This window comes from Mesoplodon bidens (assembly GCF_964165515.1).
Source record: "Mesoplodon bidens genome assembly, chromosome: 4".
NCBI classification, from domain to species: Eukaryota; Metazoa; Chordata; class Mammalia; order Artiodactyla; family Ziphiidae; genus Mesoplodon; species Mesoplodon bidens.
Window position 1 is genome coordinate 143,999,658 of NC_138160.1, and position 20,980 is coordinate 144,020,637.

Here is a 20,980-nt window from a genome sequence, read left to right on the forward strand (position 1 = left end):
GTCCCTGCCCCTTTAATGCCTGGTGTCACGTCTTTTCAAGTAATGGAGACATCATCCAGAACTGACGGGTCGAGCCGCTGGCCTTCCGTCCGCCTTTCCTGGACAGTTCCCACCCCTTCCCTTGTCATCCCCACAATGCATTCAGGATAAAGGTGCGGAGGAAGAAGCCCCCATCACCCCAGGGTCTACGGGCTCTCCTGGCTCATTCTTCCCGGATCAGCCTCAAACCTTCAGCTACCCCCTCCGTCTCTGCCTAGTCAGAAAGTGTAACAGAGAAGGGAGTAAGGGGAGAGTGGGTTGTTGCTGGCGCTTATTGCGCGCATGCGCAGCTTCCGCTCTCGATCTTCTTTTGGCGCCGTGAGGCAGTGAGAGTCCCTGAGAAATTTCCCGTCGGCGCGAAACATGCGCGCCACTTCCGGCCGGGCTCCTAACAACGGGGGAGGCTGGTAACCAGGGAGGGGGGGATGGCGGAGCGGGCGCCGGAGCCCGAGGCGGAGGCGGAGGCTGAGGCGGGCGCGGGCGGGGAGGTGGCCGCCGAGGAGGGCGCGGCGGGCCGCAAGGCGCGGGGCCGCCCGCGGCTCACGGAGTCGGACCGGGCCCGGCGGCGGCTCGAATCCCGGAAGAAGTACGACGTGCGGCGCGTGTACCTGGGCGAGGCGCACGGGCCCTGGGTGGACCTGCGGCGCCGCAGCGGCTGGAGCGACGCCAAGCTCGCCGCCTACCTCATCTCGCTGGAGCGCGGCCAACGTAGCAGCCGCCACGGGTGAGGGGGCCCGGCCCGACGGAGGGAGGGAGCGAGGGAGGAGACGCCCCCATCCCCCGCTGAGCCTGGTCCCGCCCCCTCCGCCCCCAGGGCCCCGCCCCTGGCACCTGTGAACCCCGCCCAGCGCCCCGACTGCCGGCCTGGGTCTCCGACTGCTGGTCCTGGGACGCGCCTGGCTCGCGGCCCCGCCTTCCGTCGCTCCGACTGCCCAATCCTAGGATACGCCCAGCCTCTCGATCCGCCTCCTGGGCGCTTGGCCCTGCCCCCTAGAGCTCTGGCTGCCCAATCCTGGTACGGGCCCCACCTCCAAGCATTCTAAGGGCCCAGTCCCTGGAGGGGCGGCCCCGCCTCCTGAGGCCTGAGGGGCCCGAGGTCCCTGCTGGTCCCCGGCACCTCAAATGCCTCATTCCCTAAAACTCCCACAATGTAGCCTGGGGCTGTGACTGGACACCCCAGGACACCCAGCCCTACCCCTCATGAGGTTCCAGTGACCCACCTGGGACTGCGTGTGGCCCCATTCCCACACTGGAATGGGGCCACTGAGGAGGTCCCACACTCCCAGAGCACCCCTCACAATCCAGATCTCACTCCCCTAAATCTCTTGGGTCTTGGGGAACACCTCTGCCCAGGGAGACTCAGGTGAAGAGGAAACCCCGAGTTAGCTGCTCAGGTGGAGGGCAGAGGCCTTTGCATAATCTCAATCTCGAGAACGAGCAGTATGGAAGGAATTTTTCTCTTCTTGTCTTATAGGTTGATGTGATGATTAAATGAGTTAAAGTACAGCAGAGGGCTTCGAACAGTGCCTGGCACATAGTGAGCAGTCCGGATATTAGCTGTTATGATGATGTTTGTTTCCTGTCACAAACAGTGCTGCAACAAAACCCTTGCTCTGCCCTGGTTTTCACTTGTACACAATCACATGTTTCTCTCAGGAGAGATTCTGAGGGCCAAGAATCAACCAGAACCTGCTGAATTGTACCCACCCCCTCCCCAGGGTGGCAGGCTGGTTTATATGCCCAAGAGCAGGGCAGGAAATGCTGGGATCTTATAAAACTTCAAGCCAGTGTCCCAGCTATTGGAGTTTCTGATTCAGTTAGTCTGGGTGGAGTTGCAGACCCTGTATTTTTTTCTGAAGAGCTTCCAGGGAGACTTGATGTACAGCTGGAGTTGAGAACCACTGACCAGAGGGAGCCCCTGGAGGTTCCGAAGCTGAAAGTGGTATTTACAGAAGCTTGTCTGGCTGAGCTGGAGGTGTGTGGGAGCTGTGCAGGACTGGGGCAGGGGCACTGAGACAACCCAGGCAGTGTGTGGCAAAACCTGACCCTGGGGCACATGAATAGTCAGGAAAATACACTAAGGGGTATTTATTCCTTCAAACTGCATGGCAGTTCTGTGTGGGAGGCACTGCAGTTATCCCCACTTCACAGATGGGAGAACTGAGGCCCAGAGGGGACCAATCCTGCTTGAGGTCACACAGCCAGTCAGTAGCAGAGATAATACTTGAACTCGGATCTGACTGACGCCAAGTCTGTCTCCACCACGATGTGGCGTTCCCCGCACCCCAGCCGTGGCGAGGCTATGAATGGGTGGAGGTGGTCATGGGTGTTTGGATTTGGGTTTGGGTGAGGATCTAGGCAGCCAGCCTGGCCCCTTGGAGGGGAGGTGGAGCCTTGGGAGGGGATAGAGGCTCCTGGGAGGGTACAAGGGGACATGGATTCCTGGGCAGAGGGCTGAGCCTGGGCAGGAGCCCCGAGGAGCTGTCCTGGGCTAGACATGGGGTGTTGGGGCTGAGGATTGCTATCAGGCTGGACAAGAGTCACTTAGGGTGGGCGGTGGAGCTGAGGAGAGACCCTGGACTGGCTGTCAGGACATTGGTGGCAAGAACGTGGCCCCAGCCACAGCGAGGAGACCCGTGTTCCAGTACCTGGCTCTGTGATAATATTGAGAATCATAATGGTCATCGTTACCATTTGCTGAGTGATTCTTAATTACCAGGCTCTTTACAATGCATATGACCCCATGCCAACCCCATGAGGAAGGTACTGTTTTGAGCCCACACTACACATGGGGAAACAGGCACAGGGAGGCAGGGTTACTCACCCAGGGTCACAGAGCCTGCTGTTGTGGTTTAGAAGAGGAAGAGCAGGGAAGCAGTCTGAGTCAGGTGGGCAGACCCTGAAGCATGGTGGCAGAAAGGCAAAGGGAGGCCCTAGCAGGTCCAGGAGAGATGGCTCCAAAGCACCTGCCTGGAGCCTGTGCTAGGCCACGTAGGGTCAGGAACCTGCTTGGCAGATCTGGTGGCCATCCTGGTGTGGGAGGCCATGGGGGCCCCTGGCCTTAGGGTCTGGCCCTGCCCTGGGCTCCCCAAGGCCATGGCTCACTGGGATACACAGTCAGGGTATTGGGACCCAGGCAGAGCGGGGAAGGCCCTAGAGGTAGGCGGACATGATGGCGTGGCCTTTGGGCCTGAGCTGGCTGCAGGGTCAGGACCCTCATAGAGCAGGCAGTTAGGGCCCAACCATCTCCCCAGGGCTCTGGGCCAGCCTCGGGGCCAGGATCTGCAGGTCCTTGGAGTGGGTAGTCCAAAGTCAACTCCATGACTGTTCTACTGGATAACAAATGACCACAGACTTAGTGGCTTTAAAACCCCACAGATTGGGCCTCCCTGGTGGCGCAGTGGTTGAGAGTCCGCCTGCCGATGCAGGGGATACGGGTTCGTGCCCCGGTCCGGGAGGATCCCATATGCCGCGGAGCGGCTGGGCCCGTGGGCCGTGGCCGCTGAGCCTGTGCGTCCGGAGCCTGTGCTCCGCAACGGGAGAGGCCACAGCAGTGAGAGGCCCACGTACCGCAAAAAAAAAAAAAAAAAAACCCCACAGATGTATCATCTCACATTTCTGCAGGTCAGGGATCTGGCACATTTTAGCTGGCTCCTCAGGTCAGGGTCTCAGGAGGCTGAAATCAAGGTATCAGCACGCCACAACGTCACCTAGAGGCTCGCCCAGGGAAAGATCTGCTTCTAGACTTGTTCAGAGCATTGGCAGAATCCATTTCCTCCGGGCTATACGGCTGGGGTCCCTGCGGTCTTGCTGACCATCAGCTGGGACTGTTCTCAGCTCCACCGGGTCGTTCTCAGGTCCTGGTCCCTCACAGGCCCCCTCATGCTCTCAGCCCCCAGTGTCTGACTTGAGCAGGGCCCTTTTAAAGGCTCCCCTGATTAGGTCAGGCTCCCCGAATAAGCTCCCTCTTGATAACCCACTCCCCAGCTACGGGACCCTGGACAGGCGGCTTCACCCTCAGAGCCTCAGTTTCCCACTCCGTGAGGTGGCTAATGATAGTAGACCCCTGCCAGGGCTGCCGTTGGGGCAGGAGAGCCCAAGTGAAGGGTCAAGGGAAGTAGACCTGGCCCGGGAAACAGAAGCCCACATTCTACCCCAGAAGGATTGACATCTCATGGTCCATCAGGCCCCAAGCTCACTCCCCACTGCCTCCTCTCTCTGTTACAGGAAGCCTTGGGAGCAAGTCCCCAAAAAGCCAAAGCGGAAGAAAAGTAAGTGGGGCTGCAACCAGGGTGGAGGTGGCGTTGGGAGTAAGTTGCTTTGTGGTTGATTCCCTCCCTCCCTCAGGGACCACTTGTGGAGGGTCCGTGTGTGCCAGGAGCTGTGTAGTCCGGGACAGACCCAGCCCTGCCCTCCCAGAGCTCGCAGTCTCAGGAAAGACGGGGGACGGGCTGAGCAGGGCTGTGGTGGGGAAGTAGAGGCACGGGGTGGGGGGGCCCAGAGGAGGGGTCTGACCCAGCCTGGGTCGGGGGTGGGGATGGGATAGGAAGGGTTGGAGGGGACCCGAACCTGTGCTGTGCCCACTGGGGGTGCTCTCATCATCCCCATCTGACACACAAAGGCTGAGTCACTGCCCCAGGCTGCACAGCCAGAAAGTGGCCGGGCCAAACTGCAAACCCAGGACCATGTGTCTCCCGAGGGGTCCCCTTTGCTCCGCTGCTCTCCTGCCCGGTGCGTGGGAGTCAGCCGGGGAGGAGCCAGGCAGAGCAGAGGGAACAGCTTGTGCCCAGGCCTAAAGGGGGTGTGGTGTGCCAGGCTCCCGGGGAGCCGGGCGTGGGCAGTCGGAGCCGAGGCTGGAGTGCGTATTCCCACCCCCTGACCACAACCCCTGAGCCCTGGGCTGTGGGTCCCAGGCCATGTCCAGCAGGGTGAGGGCCGGTGGTCCAGGGACGGCCGTCTGATGGCAGTGAGCCCCTCTACTTATCACGGTGCTCAGAGGCAGAAGCCGAGCTGAGACTGAGACCCCCAGGCCGAGAGGTGTGTGGGGAGGGAGATGAGGGTGGCTGCTGGTGTCCCTGTGGTCATCACTGGGTTGGCGGCCCCAGGCACCATCCCTAGGCCCAAGGACCTTTCCTGGGTGCCCCCCCGCCCTCATCTCCCAGCCCGGAAGGTCAGGGGCACACCTTCAGAGCTGAGTGAAGGGCGAGGGGCAAGTCAGGTATCTAGAGGAAGAGGGCACAGTCCTTGCGGAGGTCCTGAGGCAGGGCCACACGTGCCTAGTTGAGGAGCAGGGAGGAGCCCCTGAGGCTAGAGCGGAGTGATCCAGGGCAGCAGCAGCAGGAGGTGACAGGGCAGAACGCACAGGGCCTGGGGAACCTCAGGGAGGACTTTGGCTCTTAACCCCATTGAGGTGGGAGCCCTGGTGGATTTTTTCTTTTTTTATTTTGGCTGCGTTGGGTCTTCGTTGCTGTGCGCGGGCTTTCTCTAGTTGTGGTGAGCGGGGGCTACTCTACCTTGCGGTGCACGGGCTTCTCATTGCGGTGGCTTCTCTTGTTGCGGAGCACGGGCTCTAGGCGCACGGGCTTCAGTAGTTGTGGTGCACAGGCTCAGTAGTTGTGGCTTGTGGGCTTAGTTGCTCCGTGGCACGTGGGATCTTCCTGGACCAGGGCTCAAACCCGTGTCCCCTGCATTGACAGGCAGAGTCTTAACCACTGTGCCACCAGGGAAGTCCGCCCTGGTGGATTCTGAGTAGAGAAGGGATGTGGCCCGACTCAAGTGTTCAGAGGCGCCCTCTGTCAGCTGCCGGGGGCAAGGGTAAGAGCTGGGAGACTAGGGCCGAGGGACTGAGCTGGTGCAGGCGGAAGACGCTGAGTTGATGAGGACGATTATAACTGTAACTAACAGCTGACAGTCGTTGTGTGAGCACCTGCCATACACCAGGCTTTATTATGTATCTGACTTGACTCAAACAATGAGGCCATTCCCTAGCAGTCTCTGTTGTCTCCGGGACGGGTCTCACATCTCTGAGCCTCAGTTTCTTCATCTGTAAACTGGGGACAGGCCTGGATAATACTCAGGAGGGTGTCTTAACCCCCAGAGCTATAAGACCCATGTGGTTCTGGGGGCCGTGCTGCCCGGAGACGGGGGTAGGGGTGAGCCCTGCCCCTCATGCCCGCCCATGCCCCGCGTGCACAGGGCGGCGACGCAACGTGAACTGCCTGAAAAATGTGGTGATCTGGTACGAGGACCACAAGCACCGCTGCCCCTACGAGCCGCACCTCGCCGAGCTGGACCCCACCTTTGGCCTGTACACCACAGCTGTGTGGCAGTGCGAAGCTGGGCACCGCTACTTCCAAGACCTGCACTCGCCCCTGAAGCCGCTCAGCGACTCAGACCCTGAGAGTGACAAAGGTGGGTCTGCAGGGGGAGGGCTCACAGTAGCCTCCGGTGTTTGGGGCTCTACAGCCCCTCCTGGGCCCTGCCAGCCTCAGGCCAGCGTTGCGGACCTCACAGCAGCTGACATGGCCCTGGCGCTGGATGGCCTTGCAGTCTTTGAGTCCTTGCAGAGCCCAAGAGCTCGTCCCCATTTTGCGGAGGGACAGCCAAGGTGCGGCGCAGTCTGCCCATCTGGGCCTGAGGTCGGTCGCAGGCAGGGCTGAGGCCCAGAAACCTTGCTCAGTGGCTGGAGGGACAGGCAGGTGCTGGGCCTCTCCTGGCCTCTTTGTCCTCCTTTACTTTCTCCGGCTCTCTCTCAGGCTCTGGACTGTCTCTTGCAACCTCACCCTCTTTCCCTCCCTCCAGCCTGTTCTCCTTCTCCCTACACCCCGTTCTCTGCTCTTGAGCTTTCTCTTGTTCCTGATCCTCCCCTTTCACCTTTCTGTGTCTCATCCTCTCTCCCTCACATCTCCTTTCTTTTTCTCTCTTCTTCCTACTGTCTCTCGTCCATCTCACTCTCTCACTCCCGTTTTCATCCCTTTCTCTCTCCTCCACACCATGGCCCCACCCTCCCCATCTCTCACTGCCCAGCCCCTCCCCTGCCATCCCACATTGGTCACACACACACACGTGAGCTGGAGTCCTTCTCAGGACTGGGAGGGACTCATTTATGAAGGTCCAACTGGCCCTGGTAGGGGAGCAGAGGAGATGCCATGGGTGGTGAGGGGCTGCCCGCCTGCCTCGGGGGCTTGGCATCAAGGGGAGCATGGGGCCCTCTGCCAGGCACCCTGCTGGAGCTGAGGGTGGGGTCAGTCACCAGGGCTGAGCCCGCGCTGGCAGGCATCTCTGAGCAGGTGGCATCCCAGCTGGCCGAGGGGAAGCCGTGGGCGAGAGGTGTTCCAGGTGGGCACCCCAGCCAACGGCTGTCCCGTTGTGTGTCAGCCAGGCTCCCAGTGTGCAGCCAGCCCCTTGGCCGTCTTGTCCTCCCGACTCCAGGCCCTGCCCCAGACCACCCTGAATCCTCCGCACAGCCCTGTCATTAGCAGTCGAGGAAACCAAGGCCCTGGGAGTAATGTGACTGGCCCATCTGGCACTGGGTCTGGCTGGGATGGGGGTGGTACCCAGAGGAGTCTCCTGACAGCCCAACCCAACTCTGATACCAGTGGCCTCTGGATCTGGGCTCTCAGGAATGAATGCTGGGATCAATTAGCCAGATCTGCTTTGGGCACTGGCGGTGGGGTTGCTGTGAGGGAGTGGCTGTGTCCCTGTCCCAGCCTGGTCCCTCAGCAGCACCCTTATCAGCTCTCTGCCGAGGGCGGCCCTGCCACCTCGCACGCAGTAAGAAGACCTCGCACCAGGACTGTGGGAGGCCGGTGGGTGCCCTGCCAATTCTGTCATTAATGTCATTATCACTGGCAAGAAGTCCAGTGTCGGCTTAACAGCTGGACACTGTAACTGGGGATCCAGGCACAGGCCCTGGCCGTGCCCCCAACTCACTAGGCAACTGCCCGCTCCTTCAGGGTGGAGCCACGGGGCTCAATCCACCCTGCAGATTACAGGGTGTTAGAAGGAGGGGCGATCCCCCTACCCTGCCCCTGCTGCTGCCCCAGGGCTGCGTCAGGGATGGGACGTTAGGATAATAATGATAATGGGAAACATTGATAGGGTGCTTACTGTAAGTTCTACTGTCCTATTTACTCATTAAATACCCCAAACACCCCCTGAGTAGGTACCAAGTTATCCCCAGGCCCAGAGAGGTTATAAGGCACCCCCGCTTCACACAGCTGGAGGAGTGGGCACCAGGATCCCACCCCGGCAGTCAGGCTCCAGAGCCTGCACTCTCCATGTGACCTTCTGGGTGTGTAGAACACGTAGTACCCAGACAGCATACCCCAACTGTGTCACGAGTGTGTAAGTTAAGGGACAGTCATTCATTTTTCCTGTCTCCAGATTCTCCCTGCTTGCAGACATTAGCACCAAACACCTGGGTAAGATGCCAGCCCTCTTGGCCTTCATCACAGCCTTGGTCATGGGTTCATTCATTTTTATAAACATGCACTCAATGTGTACCAAGCAGCACTGTGTACCTGGGCACTGAGGCCTGTGCACAGGGACCCCCATCCTTGTGGAGTTTACAGTATAAAGGGGAATCAGACAGTAAACAAGATAAACAAGTAAAATCTAGAGTGCAGTGGAAGGCGGTAAGTATTGGGGGGAAAATAAAGGAGAGAAAAGGGTGCTATTTGAGACCAAGTGGTCAGAGGCCTCCCTGAAAAAATAGCATTAGAGGAAGGGTCTGATGGAGGTGAAGGAGGGAGCCCACGCAGGTGTCTGAGAAAAGAGGGTTCAGGCAGAGAGAGTGGCGAGTGCAGAGGCCCTGAGGCAGAAACCTGCCTAGTGTCCCTGGGCACAGAAGGGAGGTCAGTGGGGCTGGAGAGGAGGTGACAAGGGCACATGTTCAGGCTGTGTGGCCGTGGTGAGGGCTTTGGCTGCTATGCCAAGTGAGTTGGGAAGGGCATTAACTGAGGTAAGGCCAGCTGCTGAGGTAGACGCACCCCAGCTCCTGTGACCTAACACAGCTCACTTCCCCCTGCATTCCGGTGAGACTCAGCTGTATCGCACACCTAATGGCAAAGGATGCTGGGACATGTAGTCCACCAGGTGTCAGGAGGAAGAGACAGGTTTGGTGACGGCTGGCCTATCTCTTCCACAGGAAGCAATGAGCAGATTCTCAGTCAAAGAGGGACGTGACCTGAGCAGGTGTTCACAGGCTCCCCCTGGCCAGTGAGGGGAGGACAGACTTCGGGGTGGGCAAGGATGGGAGCGGGGGCACCCAGAAGAAGGAACTGCATGGTCCTGGCAGAGGGCTGGCAGGGCCGTGATCAGGGTGTGCGGGGGAGGTAGGAGAAGCCGTCAGCCTGGGGATGTATTTTGGAAGCAGCGCCAACAGGTTTTGCTGACAGATTGGAAGTGGATATGAGAGAAAGGGAGAAGTCAAGGAGAGCCCCAGGACTTTGGCCTGAGCAACTGGAAGGGCAGAGCTGCCGCCCGCTGAGACGGGGATGTCTGTGAGCCATGCAGCCTTTCTCTGAGGGAAGATTCGGAGTCCAGAGTCTGAGATGCCTGTAAGACCCCTCAGAGGGAGCAGTGGGGCGTGATGGGCTGCAGCTCCGCGGGAGGTCCAGGCGAGAACTGTCCACTGGAGACACCGGAGTATGGGTGGTGACAGTATAATAAAAATAGATGCAGGCACACCTAGGCGATATTGCAGGTTTGATTCCAGACCACCGCAATAAAGTGAATATCGAAATAAAAGGAGTCTCACAAACTTTTCGGTTTCCCAGTGCATATAAAAGTTATGTTTACACTATACTGTGGTCTATTAAGTGTGCAATAGCATTGTGGGGAAAAAAAAGGTTCATTCCTTAATTTAAAAATACTTTGTTGCTGGGGAATTCCCTGGTTGTCCAGTGGTTAGGACTCTGCACTCCCACTGCAGGGGGCACGGGTTCAATCCCCGGTCAGGGAACTAAGATCCTGCATGCCGAGTATGCTGCTCGGCCAATGATAGATAAATAGATAGATAGATAGATAATAAAATTTTTTAAAATAAATAAATAAAAATACTTTATTGCTGAAAAAATGCCACCATCATCTGAGCCTTCAGTGAGTAGCAATCTTTTTGCAATAGTAACATCAAAGATCATTGATCACAGGTCACCTAACAAATATAATGATAATGAAAAAGTTTCAAGAATTACCAAAATGTGACCCAGAGACACAGAGTGATCAAATGCTGTTGGAAGAATGGCGCCAATAGACTTGACCGAGGCAGGGTTGCCACAGACCTTCAGTTTGTAAACAGTGTTTGTAATGAGCCCCTTTCGCAAGAGGCCCCTTGGGAACACACCTGAGTCTAATGAAGTGACTCAGCGAGGGCCCCCTAGATAGCTTACATTGGGGGCTGGTCCCCAGAAAGACCAAACCCAGGGTTAAAGGGTGGCAGCTCTCAGCCCCAACCCCAGCCCCCAGGAGCAGATGAGGGCTAGAAACTGGGTTATAAAAACTCTTTTATTTATTTTATTTTTTACTTTTTTTGGCCACGCCATGTGGCATCCAGGATCTTAGTTCCCCGACCAGGGATCGAACCCGTGCCCCCTGTTTTGGGAGCATGGAGGCTTAACCACTGGACCGCCAGGGAAGTCCCTATAAAAACTCTTAAACAGTGATCCGAGAGCTTCCAGGTCGGTGGACACGTTGAGGTACTGGGAGATTGACGTGTCTGTAGAGAGCCTGGCAGCTCCGTGGCAACCCCCAACCTCGCCCCGCCCCCCCACCAATCACCTTCCCCTGTGTATCTCTTCATCCGGCCATTGCTGAGTTGTATCCTTTATAATAAAACTGTAATCAGAAGTAGAGCACTTTCTTGAGTTCTGGGAGTTGTTCTAGCAAATTACCAAAGCTGAGGAGGGCACTGTGGAAGCTCCGCTTTATAGCCGGAAGTATGGGTGACCCGGGACTTGTGACTGGCGTCTGAAGTGGGGGCAGTCTTGAGGGACTGAGCTCTTTAACCCTCAGGGTCTGACACTGTCTCCAGACAGATAGTGTCAGAACTGAATCGAATTGTTGGACACCCAGGTGGTGTCAAGGATGAGGGTGGTATGAGCCTGGTGGATACCCTGGGATGAGTGGAGCACTGAGGAGAGGCCCCAGTAAGAGCCTCCCAGGCCCATAAGAACAGAAGAGGCTGAGAAGGGGCCACCAGGGAGGAGCCAGGAACCTGAGTGTGGGTCTGGAGGCTGAGTCAGGAGAGCATCTCAAGGAGCAGGGCCGGCTGTGGAGGATATGGACCGAGCTGACCGCTCTTATGGGGGTAGGGGAGTCACAGTGCTCAGCCCCTGGGGAGCCTTCAAGCAATACCAGCTGCTGCCGCCACTGTCGTAACTGTCCCCTCTCCTCTGTCACCACAGTGGGCAATGGCCTGGTGGCCGGCAGCTCTGACTCGTCCAGCTCCAGCTCCGGCTCCGAGGAGCCCCCTGAGGGCCAGCAGGCCAAGGCGACAGTGGCGATGGCGGCAGTTACCCCCACCAGCCCAGCGGGCAGCAGCGGGCTCATCACACAGGAGGGCATGCACATCCCCTTCGATGTCCACCACGTGGAGAGCCTGGCTGAGCAGGGCACCCCACTGTGCCCCAACCCAGCCAGCAGCGGGCCCGAAGCCCTGGAGACAGTGGTGTGCGTGCCGGTGCCCGTGCAAGTGGGCCCGGGCCCTAGCACCCTCTTTGAGAACGTGCCCCAGGAGGCACTGGGTGAGGTGGTGGCCAGCTGTCCCATGCCAGGCATGGTGCCCGGTTCGCAGGTGATCATCATTGCCGGCCCCGGCTACGATGCCCTCACGGCCGAGGGCATCCACCTCAACGTGGCAGCAGGCAACGGTGCCCCCGCAGGGGGCCTGGGTGACGAGGTGCCCTGCGCCATGATGGAGGGTGTGGCCGCCTACACCCAGACAGAGCCAGAGGGCAGCCAGCCCAGCACCGTGGACCCCGCCGCCATGACAGGCATTGAGACCAAGAAAGGTCTGGGGGGCCGTGCCAGTCTGGGGGTGTGGGGGGGCCATGATGGGACCTGGGAAGGGGAGGGCGAGTAATGGCCCCAAAGGAAGCTCCTCAACAGCCTTAGTCCCCACGGACACCCACCCTGTGTCCACCCCCGTAGAGAAGGAGGACCTGCACGTGCTCAAGAAGGAAAAGGAGGAGCCGGTGGCCCCAGAACTGGCAGAGCTGGCTGCGACGGTGCCTGAGAGCGCAGAGCCCGAGGCAGAGGCAGACGGGGAGGAGCTGGACGGCAGCGACATGTCAGCCATCATCTATGAGATCCCCAAGGAGCCCGAGAAGTGGGTGCCGGGGCAGGCGGGGGAGAGGAGGGACGAGGAGCGGCCCTCGGGCCTGCAGCCCTCCCGGTGTCAGAGCCCCGACGCCATGGGCCCTTCCCCTCCAGGAGGCGGCGAAGCAAGCGATCGCGGGTGATGGACGCCGATGGCCTGCTTGAGATGTTCCACTGCCCTTACGAGGGCTGCAGCCAGGTCTACGTGGCCCTCAGCAGCTTCCAGGTGAGGCCGCCATCCAAGTGGGCCGGGCGGGACTGCTTCTGTGTCGGGCTGCCTGCGCGCTGGGTCTGGGCAGTGCGGCTCGTGGAGGGCCCCACCCGGCCCCTCCAGGTGCCACTGGCCTGCCTGCCATGCACCCACCCAGCCCCAGCTGATCAAAGCCTCAGCCACAGAGAGGCAGCCGTCACCTCTGTGCCCTCCCCTCCTGCTCTCCAGCCCCAGCCATCCTGCCTCCTCAACCAGCCACGGCCTCTCTCTGCACACCCCGGGGGCCTGCCTGGTCCTGGTGGCTCCCCACAAACTACCCCTCTTCCAGCCACCTGAACTCTTCCTGCCTTTGCCCAGGCCACCCTGTCAGCTCACGATGCTTCCTCTCCAAGCCCAACTGAGGACACCCCTCCGCCAGGAAGCCCACCCTAGTCCCCCCCAGCCCCGGGGTCACTGCACTACCAGGACATACCTGCCGTTTGCCCTCTGAGGTCTGGACAGGGTGCCCTGGGAACAGAGACAAGGGTCCCGTCACATCCGCACTCCTGGCGCAGGATGTGGCACCAGGAGAACTTTGAATTTGCCAAGTCATGTTTTCATTAAGCACATGTTGAGCACCTACCGGGTGCCAGGCCTGGTGCTGGGCGCTGGAGCGGTTGTGCTAGTGAGTTAAAGAATGAAAGAACAAAAGAATGAATGACTCGGGGACTGCCTGCTCCAGGCGCTAGGGGCAGCTTAGCCCTGGACTCCGGTCCTAGCCCTGCCACTGCCCACCTGTGAGATACGGGCCAAACCACTAAGCCTCCAGAGCCTTAGTTTCCCCATCCACAAACTGGGCTCGTGGCTGAGCCCCTTCCCATGGTTCTGACAAGGCTGACTGATGCCCCAGCCCAGAGCCTGGCTGGAGTAGGTGCTCAGTAAGCTGCTCTTTGATCCCAGTTGTGCCCCTGGCCCCCAGCTCGGATCTGGGAGTCCCTGCCCAAGGGCAAGGGCACCCCTCTTCCTCTTCCAGGGAGACCAGCCCTAGCTGGCCCTCATCTGTCCCCACCCTGGAGAGCTCCAGAGGCGGGCCCATGGCACCCGCAGCCCCACTCCTGCCCCTCTTGCCCCCAGAACCACGTCAACCTTGTGCATCGGAAAGGGAAGACCAAGGTGTGCCCTCACCCCGGCTGTGGCAAGAAGTTCTATTTATCCAACCACCTTCGGCGGCACATGATCATCCACTCAGGTCAGGCCGGGGAGGGGCTGGCAGCTTGAGCCAAAGGCATGGTGGCCTGGGCCTGGGAGCTGGGGCCGGGGCTGGGGCAGGCAGGGTGAAACCCAGACACAGACTGCCCCTCTCTGAGCCTCCTCTATGTCCACCACAAGGGCTGGTGTGAGACGGTGGAAGTAAAGTGGTTGACTTAGTGCCCACTGGACACCTCCCAAGTAGTCAGTAAGCTGTTGCTACACGGGTGACAGGGACATCCGCCATTCGAAGTCATGTGGAGCTGGGCAGGGGTTGGCTGTCTCTTCCCCAACTTGGCCCTTGGCCTCCCCACTTCCATGAGCAATTCTCACGTGGGACTCAGTTCCAGGACTGAGGGGGGACAGTGAACCACCCCAGGTGGGCAGGGTGGGGAAGTGAACTTGGGACAGGATTTCTATTCTGTCTGCTCCAGGCGCCGCCTTAACCCAGGACACAGGGTGCAGGCCTCACGGGGAGCGCTGGTGCCTATGCCCAGCAGGAGGGCACGGCTTCAGATTTTTCGAGAGGCCGGAACTTTGGATTTTTATGTGAGATCGCCCCAATACGTGAAACATTAGAGTCAAACTCAGGCCCACTTTAGCTTGGCAGTTTGCACCCTGTGTACCTCAGAGATCCAAGTACACATTCCTGCTCTGCCCAGTCGCGTTCCTGGGCAGTCTCTGAGCCTCATGCGAGGCCGTAGCTGTCCTTTGTTCTAGATGCCTTAGCTATTATAGTAGGCATTCGCGCCCAGAGGATGTAGGCTTTAGTCTGCCTGCTCCCAGAGGCCTTGCGCACTACTGGGTCTCGGCAATGCCGCAGTGACCCCACAAACCCCTCTCTCGACGGCGGCCTGCTCAGCCCCGCGTCTCCCCCAGGTGTCCGTGAATTCACCTGTGAAACCTGCGGCAAGTCCTTTAAGAGGAAAAACCACCTGGAGGTGCACCGGCGCACGCACACAGGCGAGACACCTCTGCAGTGAGTGACGGGCTTCCCGCTAGGGGCTGGGAGGGAGGGCATCCGGGCCTGGACTCTTACAGGGCAGCTCCCAAGGGCGGGCGACGTCCCCAGCGTTGCATCTGTGGGGTTTCCAGAGTGCTCCCACCCCAGATGGTGCCCCCACTTCCAGGGGTCTGCCCAGCCTTAGTGGTTGGGTCCCGCCCCTGAGGCGGCCCCTCCCCGGTGATGCTCCCTTTTGCCCCGCCCTCTCTGACCCCGCCCCCCCCGTGCCTCCCGCGTGCTCCCCGGCAGGTGCGAGATCTGTGGCTACCAGTGCCGACAGCGCGCGTCGCTCAACTGGCACATGAAGAAGCACACGGCCGAGGTGCAGTACAACTTCACGTGCGAGCGCTGCGGGAAGCGCTTCGAGAAGCTGGACAGCGTCAAGTTCCACACGCTCAAAAGCCACCCGGACCACAAGCCCGCCTGATCACCCAACCACTGAACGCCCCTATTTATTCATCCCATCGGACACCATGCCCGAGTCTGCCAGGGCCGGGCCAGCCGCGCCCAGCCGCCAGGACCTCGGGCCAGAAGGAGGCGCCTCTGCCCGGCTCCAGGGCTGGGCCCTCAGGGCAGGTCCCCCCACCCCGACCCCGCCCGAGTTTTGGAGCTGGCACCTGGGGCTGCACTGCTGGGACTGTGTCAAGAGAGCAGAACGAGATTAAAGAGCGAGAAAGGAACTGCTCTTCCCCTAGGCCTGGATGATTGGGGGAAGGTGGGCCCCTCTCTCTGTCTCCAACCGGGTTCCTTCCCGAGCAAGGCGGGGGCAGGGGCAGATGCCCCTACACACCAGACAGCGCTCCTGCCCTTTCCTGTCAACCTCCGCTCTGCCTTGGCTACCTGGGTCTGGCAACCCTAAACACCCGCTCCTCTGACAGGGTCAGGTGTGGAAGGTTGGGGGCCCTGAAGGCTACTGAACATGTCGCAGGTGTCGGGATCCTGACTCCCTCTCCTAATCCCTCATAGAACACTCATTCTCAGAGAGCTCAGAGAGCAGTTGGGGAGATGTCCAGTAAACCCCTAAGTAAAACATCTGCAGCTGTGACAAGCGCCGTGCAGAAAATAGAGTGATATGCTAGTTCCTGGGAGTGCTGTTTACGTTGGTGGTCAGGGAGGGCCTCTCTGGGGAGGCCTTTGAGCATAGATCAGAATGACAAAGAGGTTCCATCCCTGAAGAAAGATGGGGGAGGCAAATCCCAGGTCGAAGGAACAGCCAGTGCCAAAGCCCCGAGGTGGAACGGGCTCGGCGTGTTCCTGGAACAAGAAGAAAGACGGGGGAGGGGATTTGGCAGCGGCGGGTGACTGCCCTGGCCCCATTTCCCGGAGGATGATGCTGAGGCCGCCGCCTCCTCTTCATGCGGGCCTTCTGGGAGAGGGACGGGGAGCGATTCCAGGCCACGCGGCCGCCAGATGGCGCGCAAACCTCGTGGGCCCTGGTGGCCGCAGCCACGTGACTCCGGGGACTGCAGCCGCGAGCCAGGGCACGTGCCCGGGGGAGCTCTATGGCGCCACGCGCAGAATGGCCCCGCCGGCCCCTCACCAGCTCGTGGGGGCGGGGCAGCAGCTAAGCTTCATTTAATTTTTCGGACTGGGAGCTACCCCAGCTGGGGACGGATGAGTTGGTGAGGATGAGCGAGTCCGGCTACTGGGGCCGCCCCCGCGAGCCTCCCCGCAAGGCTCTCCCCTTTCGCTATCCCTGCACAACTGGGAGCCAGCAGTTTCCATGGGAACTGCAGCCTGGTCTGCGCGCCCAAGAGTAGCTTCCTTCCCGGCACAAGCACAGTTTCCGATCCGACAGGAGCGAGGAGGAACACGGGAGGGGAAGAAGCCATCTCTCGGGGTCCCCAGGGTCGGCAGCCAGGTCGCCCTGGCAAATCCAAGAAGGGCCAACCGGGGATCCGCATCGCCACCGCCCAGATTGCGCGGGCCATTATGATTGGCCTTCCCTTTCCATCGTCGTGGCAGCGTGTCTGCTGCTCGTGCTCTCATTGGCTCAATCTCGAAGGCATCTTTCCTCAATTGGTCCTCTCGGGGGCCATCCCTGATTGGTCAAATTAGGCTCTCCTCGCTGGGTTTGATGGCACTCTCGGACAGTCTGGAGCTTAAAAGGGCGTGCACGGACGAGGATGGAGTTTGGATTGCGACTCTCAGGTTCAGGGACCCGGGCTACGCAGCCCGCAGCGCCCTGGACAGGGCCGTCGGACCGCTGTCTGTGGTGCTGAAGCCTCACTCAAAGGCTCCCCTAGTGTTCTAGTGAGAACACCTCCTCGCGCCTGGTGGCCGCCCCGACAAAAACGTGCACTCGAGCCCGCACACCACAGGAGACTGCGCCACGCCCTATCGCCTGACAGAAAGGCCAGGTCCCGCTTAGCAGAGAGGGAGCGGGACTCACAGGCGGACCAGTCACGAGCCCGGGAAGCCAGGACATTTACATGGCAAAACCGTCCACCCGAAGTTTATGGGGTCCGAGATGGCCCGATGGTTTCCTGGGTCTTCAGGGCACCGAAGGGGTTTGCCTGGAACCCTGAGCCCCAAACTTCTTCACTCCCTTTGGAGCAGTGCCCCTGCACTGTGGGATGCCCATTCTCCCCCCCCCCCCTTAAACCTTAGAGACACCTAGCCTGCTCAAAATCCACAGGGTCCCAATTCCTTCTTCAGGCTGACTAGGTCCCCAGCCATCCCCACCTTCCTCCCTTGGTCTTGGGACTACATATGGTCCTCCCAAACGCGGGGACCCAGGCCTCTGCTCATTGAGGTCTAGGTTCCTCGTCCCTCTGCAGTGCTCTTGGTGGACAGCACCTCCTGAAGGCAGTACAATCGAGCCATCAATACCTCCTCGCCCTGTTTGCTCCTCCAGCTCTGGGTGCTGGACAGAGGGGAACCCTTCCTGTCTTCCGGGCAGAAAGCCCGCCCAAGAAAGGGCGCCAACGCAGGAAGTAGGATCCGTGAGGGCAAAAGGGCCCGAATCTGGCAACCCGAGGCCCCAGGATGTGCCTTCTGGGCGTGCGAAGTCCTGGCCAGCGCGCCCTCTCTTCCACCTGCCGCGCCGTCGGGCGCCGCGAGGAGGCGGGGCTCGGTTGCCGTAGCCAATAAGCGACGCCGGCGCTGGCAGCTGCTGCTATAAAGGGCTGGGGGCGGCGGCGGCGCGGCCCAGAGCGCGGAGCGCGCAGCGCGGGCCGGAGGGAGGGAGGGAGGGCGGGCGAGGGGAGAGGACTGAACACCGGGGACCAGACGGGCCGGGCCGAGGGGCGGCGGCGAAAGGCAGAGCGCAGCGATCTCTGTCGGGAAGCGCAACCTCCTCGGGCCCCGCGGGGCCGCGCAGGGGGCGTTCTCAATCCCGCGCCCGCTCCCTCTTTCCATCCCCTGCCGCCCGCAGGCCACCCCGGGGCCCGGTTATCCGCGCGCGCGTACCCGGGCTCGGGCCCGTCCCCGGCCCTCGAGGGAGTCGCTGCCCTCACCGAGACCTCTGCAGCGGCCGCACCAGAGGCCGCCCGGGCAGGACCCCGGCGTGAGCATCGAGCGCCCCCCAAGGAGTGCACGACCCCCGGAGCCACCCTCAACACGGACCGCGCCCGCCGGGCACACAAGAATGGTCACTGTAGGTATTCCCCTGTCGCTGAGAGGGAACCTGGTCGGAGAGGGGCTAGGCACAGGCTCCGAAGAGATGGGAGGGGGGGTAGGACCAGGCCTAACTAGGCCCGGGTGGGGGGGTAGGACCGAGCCTCGGGGCCTGAGAGTGGACAGAGCCGCGCCCAGAGTGCTGGGGGCTCTTAGAGTCTGGCTTGAGAGGCCTCAGGGAATCGAGCTGCGATTCGGGGGACATCCTACGGCGCCCTGGGGGCGGGATTGCCCCCCCTTCAGCAGGCCTGATGGGGGAGGGGACGCCGCGGCGTAGGATGCCTCCTCCATCCAGGCCCGGACCCAGCAGGCCTCCCAGGCAAACGCAGGGCCCCAGTCACTGGTGCTGGGTCAGGACAAGGCGGCAAGGAGTCCCCGAGAGCCCCAGGGAAGGGGTGGCGTCGGATCGCGCGCCCTGGGCCTCGACCGCGCCCTGGAGCTGGGCGTCTCGTCCTCAAGCCCGTCGACCTTGCGGCAAGCGGGGAGGGGAGAGGAGGGGGCGCGCCCGGCGGCCCCGCGGGCCCGCCGCCACCGCCGCCGCGTCCCTTTGTTTCTCGGCGCTTCTTCGCGGGCCGTAGCCTCGCGCGGGCGCCTCAGGCTGCGGGGAGGGGGAGGGGAGAGAAGGGCTCGTAGGGGGTGCTCCGCCGCTCCTGGGCCCCCGCCCCCCGGGGATGGGGTAAGGGGCTCAGGCAGGCCCCCTAGGCCAGGTTCAGGCGCCCCACCCCGCCAGAGCTCTGGGCCGCGGGATGACCTTGAGCGCGCCCGCCCGCCCGCGCCACTCGCCCCGCGCTCGGGGCTTTCAGCAGCCACAGAGCTGGTCAGCTCCCGAGCGCCCGGCCACGCCCGGCCACGCCCTTACTAACCACGCCCCTGCCCCGCCCATCTAGGCCCCGCCCCAGGGGCCCCAGGGGCCCTGCCTCTTCCGAGCCCTCGGATTTCCACTGGCAGCCCGGGCGTATCCCGGGGGCGGGGCTGGCCAATTCTAGACCCACCCCAGCTCCACCCCCGCCCCCGCCGCGCGACTCTGCTCCCCGCGCTGCCGAGCGTCCTTTGTCTGGTCCTGGCGCCGGGGCCTCCTTCTTCCGCTCTTTCTGTCTCTCGGGTCTCTGTGTGTGTGTCTCTGTACACTGTGTCTCTTCCTGGATCTCTTTTTTGAGTAGTAACGAGCACAGTGGGTGGGGGGATGCTCAGCACTCCCTCCACGCCTGGGCCTCTCCCCTACTAGACCCTGGGACCCACCCACCTGGCTCTGAGAAAGGCCTGAGAGAGACCACCCTTTTCTGCTGTGTGACCTCAGGGCAGCTTCTTCCCCTCTCTGTGCCTCACGCTTCTCCCCTGATCTAGGAACGTGAGCGAGGCCTCCTGAGGACCCTCAGCACCCCCACAGCCGTCCAGCATACATTGCTCCGATCTGTGCCCTCATTTGAGAAAGGGAAGCTGATGCACAAAGGGGAGAGGGTGTGGTCAGAGGTCACACAAGGGCCTTGAAGCCCTTGGAGTCCCGGTGACTCCAATGGAGAGTACTCAGGCAGAGACCCATCATGGGGACAGGCTGGGAGGAAGTGAGGGCATGAGTTGAGACAGTGAGGGCCCTGCATGGAGGGAGAAGGGCCCAGAAGTAGGAGGCTCACTTAGCACCACGTGGTGGCCCAGCCTTACCATGCATAGCCACTCAATGCCCTATTGTTGCCAGTACCCAGGCATCTGTCACTGTGACTAGGGCCAGGGGGCACAGCTGGGGGCCAAGGGGGTCTGACACAGCAAGTAACCTCAGGTGTGTTCATTACAAAATCCATATGTCAGATGTTTGTATAATGGTGCAAAAGAGTTGGAGAAAGGGTGAGAGAGAGAGGGAGGGGGAGAAAGAGAAGCGTTCAGAGGGGAGAGATGGACAGAGAGGAGAGCTGAGGACAGAGGAGAAGAGAGAGAAACTGAGGGGGAAAGAGGGAAAGAGAAACAGAAAGAGGGAGAGACCCAGAGGAAGAGCTGGAGAGAGTGGGAGGGGAGGTTCCCTTGCTCCATCTTTGATCTGCCTTCCTCCCCTCTGACTTCACCTCTCTATCCCTGTTCTGGGACAGCCCTCGAAGGTCCCTGTGATCCCTGTGTCATCCCAGGCCACGCATTTGCTGTGGGCTGAGGCAGGGCGGGTGTGGCCTCCACCAATCCGATCCCCATTAGCAGCTCAGCAGCTCAGCCGGCTCAGCCTCGGAGGAAATGCGACACTGATCCCTCTAAGCTCTGGCACAGATGGGAGGGAGATGGGGTGGTGGTGAGATTAGTGGACTGGGCCTCAAGATCCTGAGTGGGAACCCCCCAGTCACCTCTTAACCCCACCCAAGTTGAGGACAGCATTTCCGGGGGTGGAGAACCAGTAACCCTGTAGGCTCTAGGGTCATCAGATCAAGGGTTCAAACCCTAACACCATCACTACTACTTCCCTCTGTCATCCTGGGCAAGTCACAGGTCCCATTTACCCTCAATTTCTCCATCTGAGAAATGGAGATGATCTCCAGCTTTCAGGGTGGTTGTGGAAAGGCAATGAAAACAGCACAGGCTCAGGGCCT

General features: G+C 60.8%; 1 protein-coding gene across 2 annotated transcripts; it reads left to right on the plus strand.

The window, feature by feature from the left end:
* The first annotated feature begins 116 nt into the window (after positions 1-116).
* ZNF653 (zinc finger protein 653) lies at positions 117-15,478 on the plus strand. Of its 2 annotated transcripts, none has more exons than XM_081233329.1 (9): positions 117-763; positions 4,267-4,310; positions 6,235-6,450; positions 11,445-12,050; positions 12,190-12,367; positions 12,472-12,583; positions 13,682-13,796; positions 14,658-14,774; positions 15,048-15,478. In XM_081233329.1, the coding sequence occupies exons 1-9, from the start codon at positions 465-467 to the stop codon at positions 15,101-15,103; spliced, it is 1,743 nt and encodes a 580-aa protein (XP_081089455.1). In that variant the 5' UTR covers positions 117-464; the 3' UTR covers positions 15,104-15,478. The 2 variants fall into 2 exon arrangements, with proteins under 2 accessions (XP_081089455.1, XP_081089454.1); XM_081233328.1 differs by having other exon boundaries at positions 14,675-14,774.
* The last annotated feature ends 5,502 nt before the right edge of the window (positions 15,479-20,980 follow it).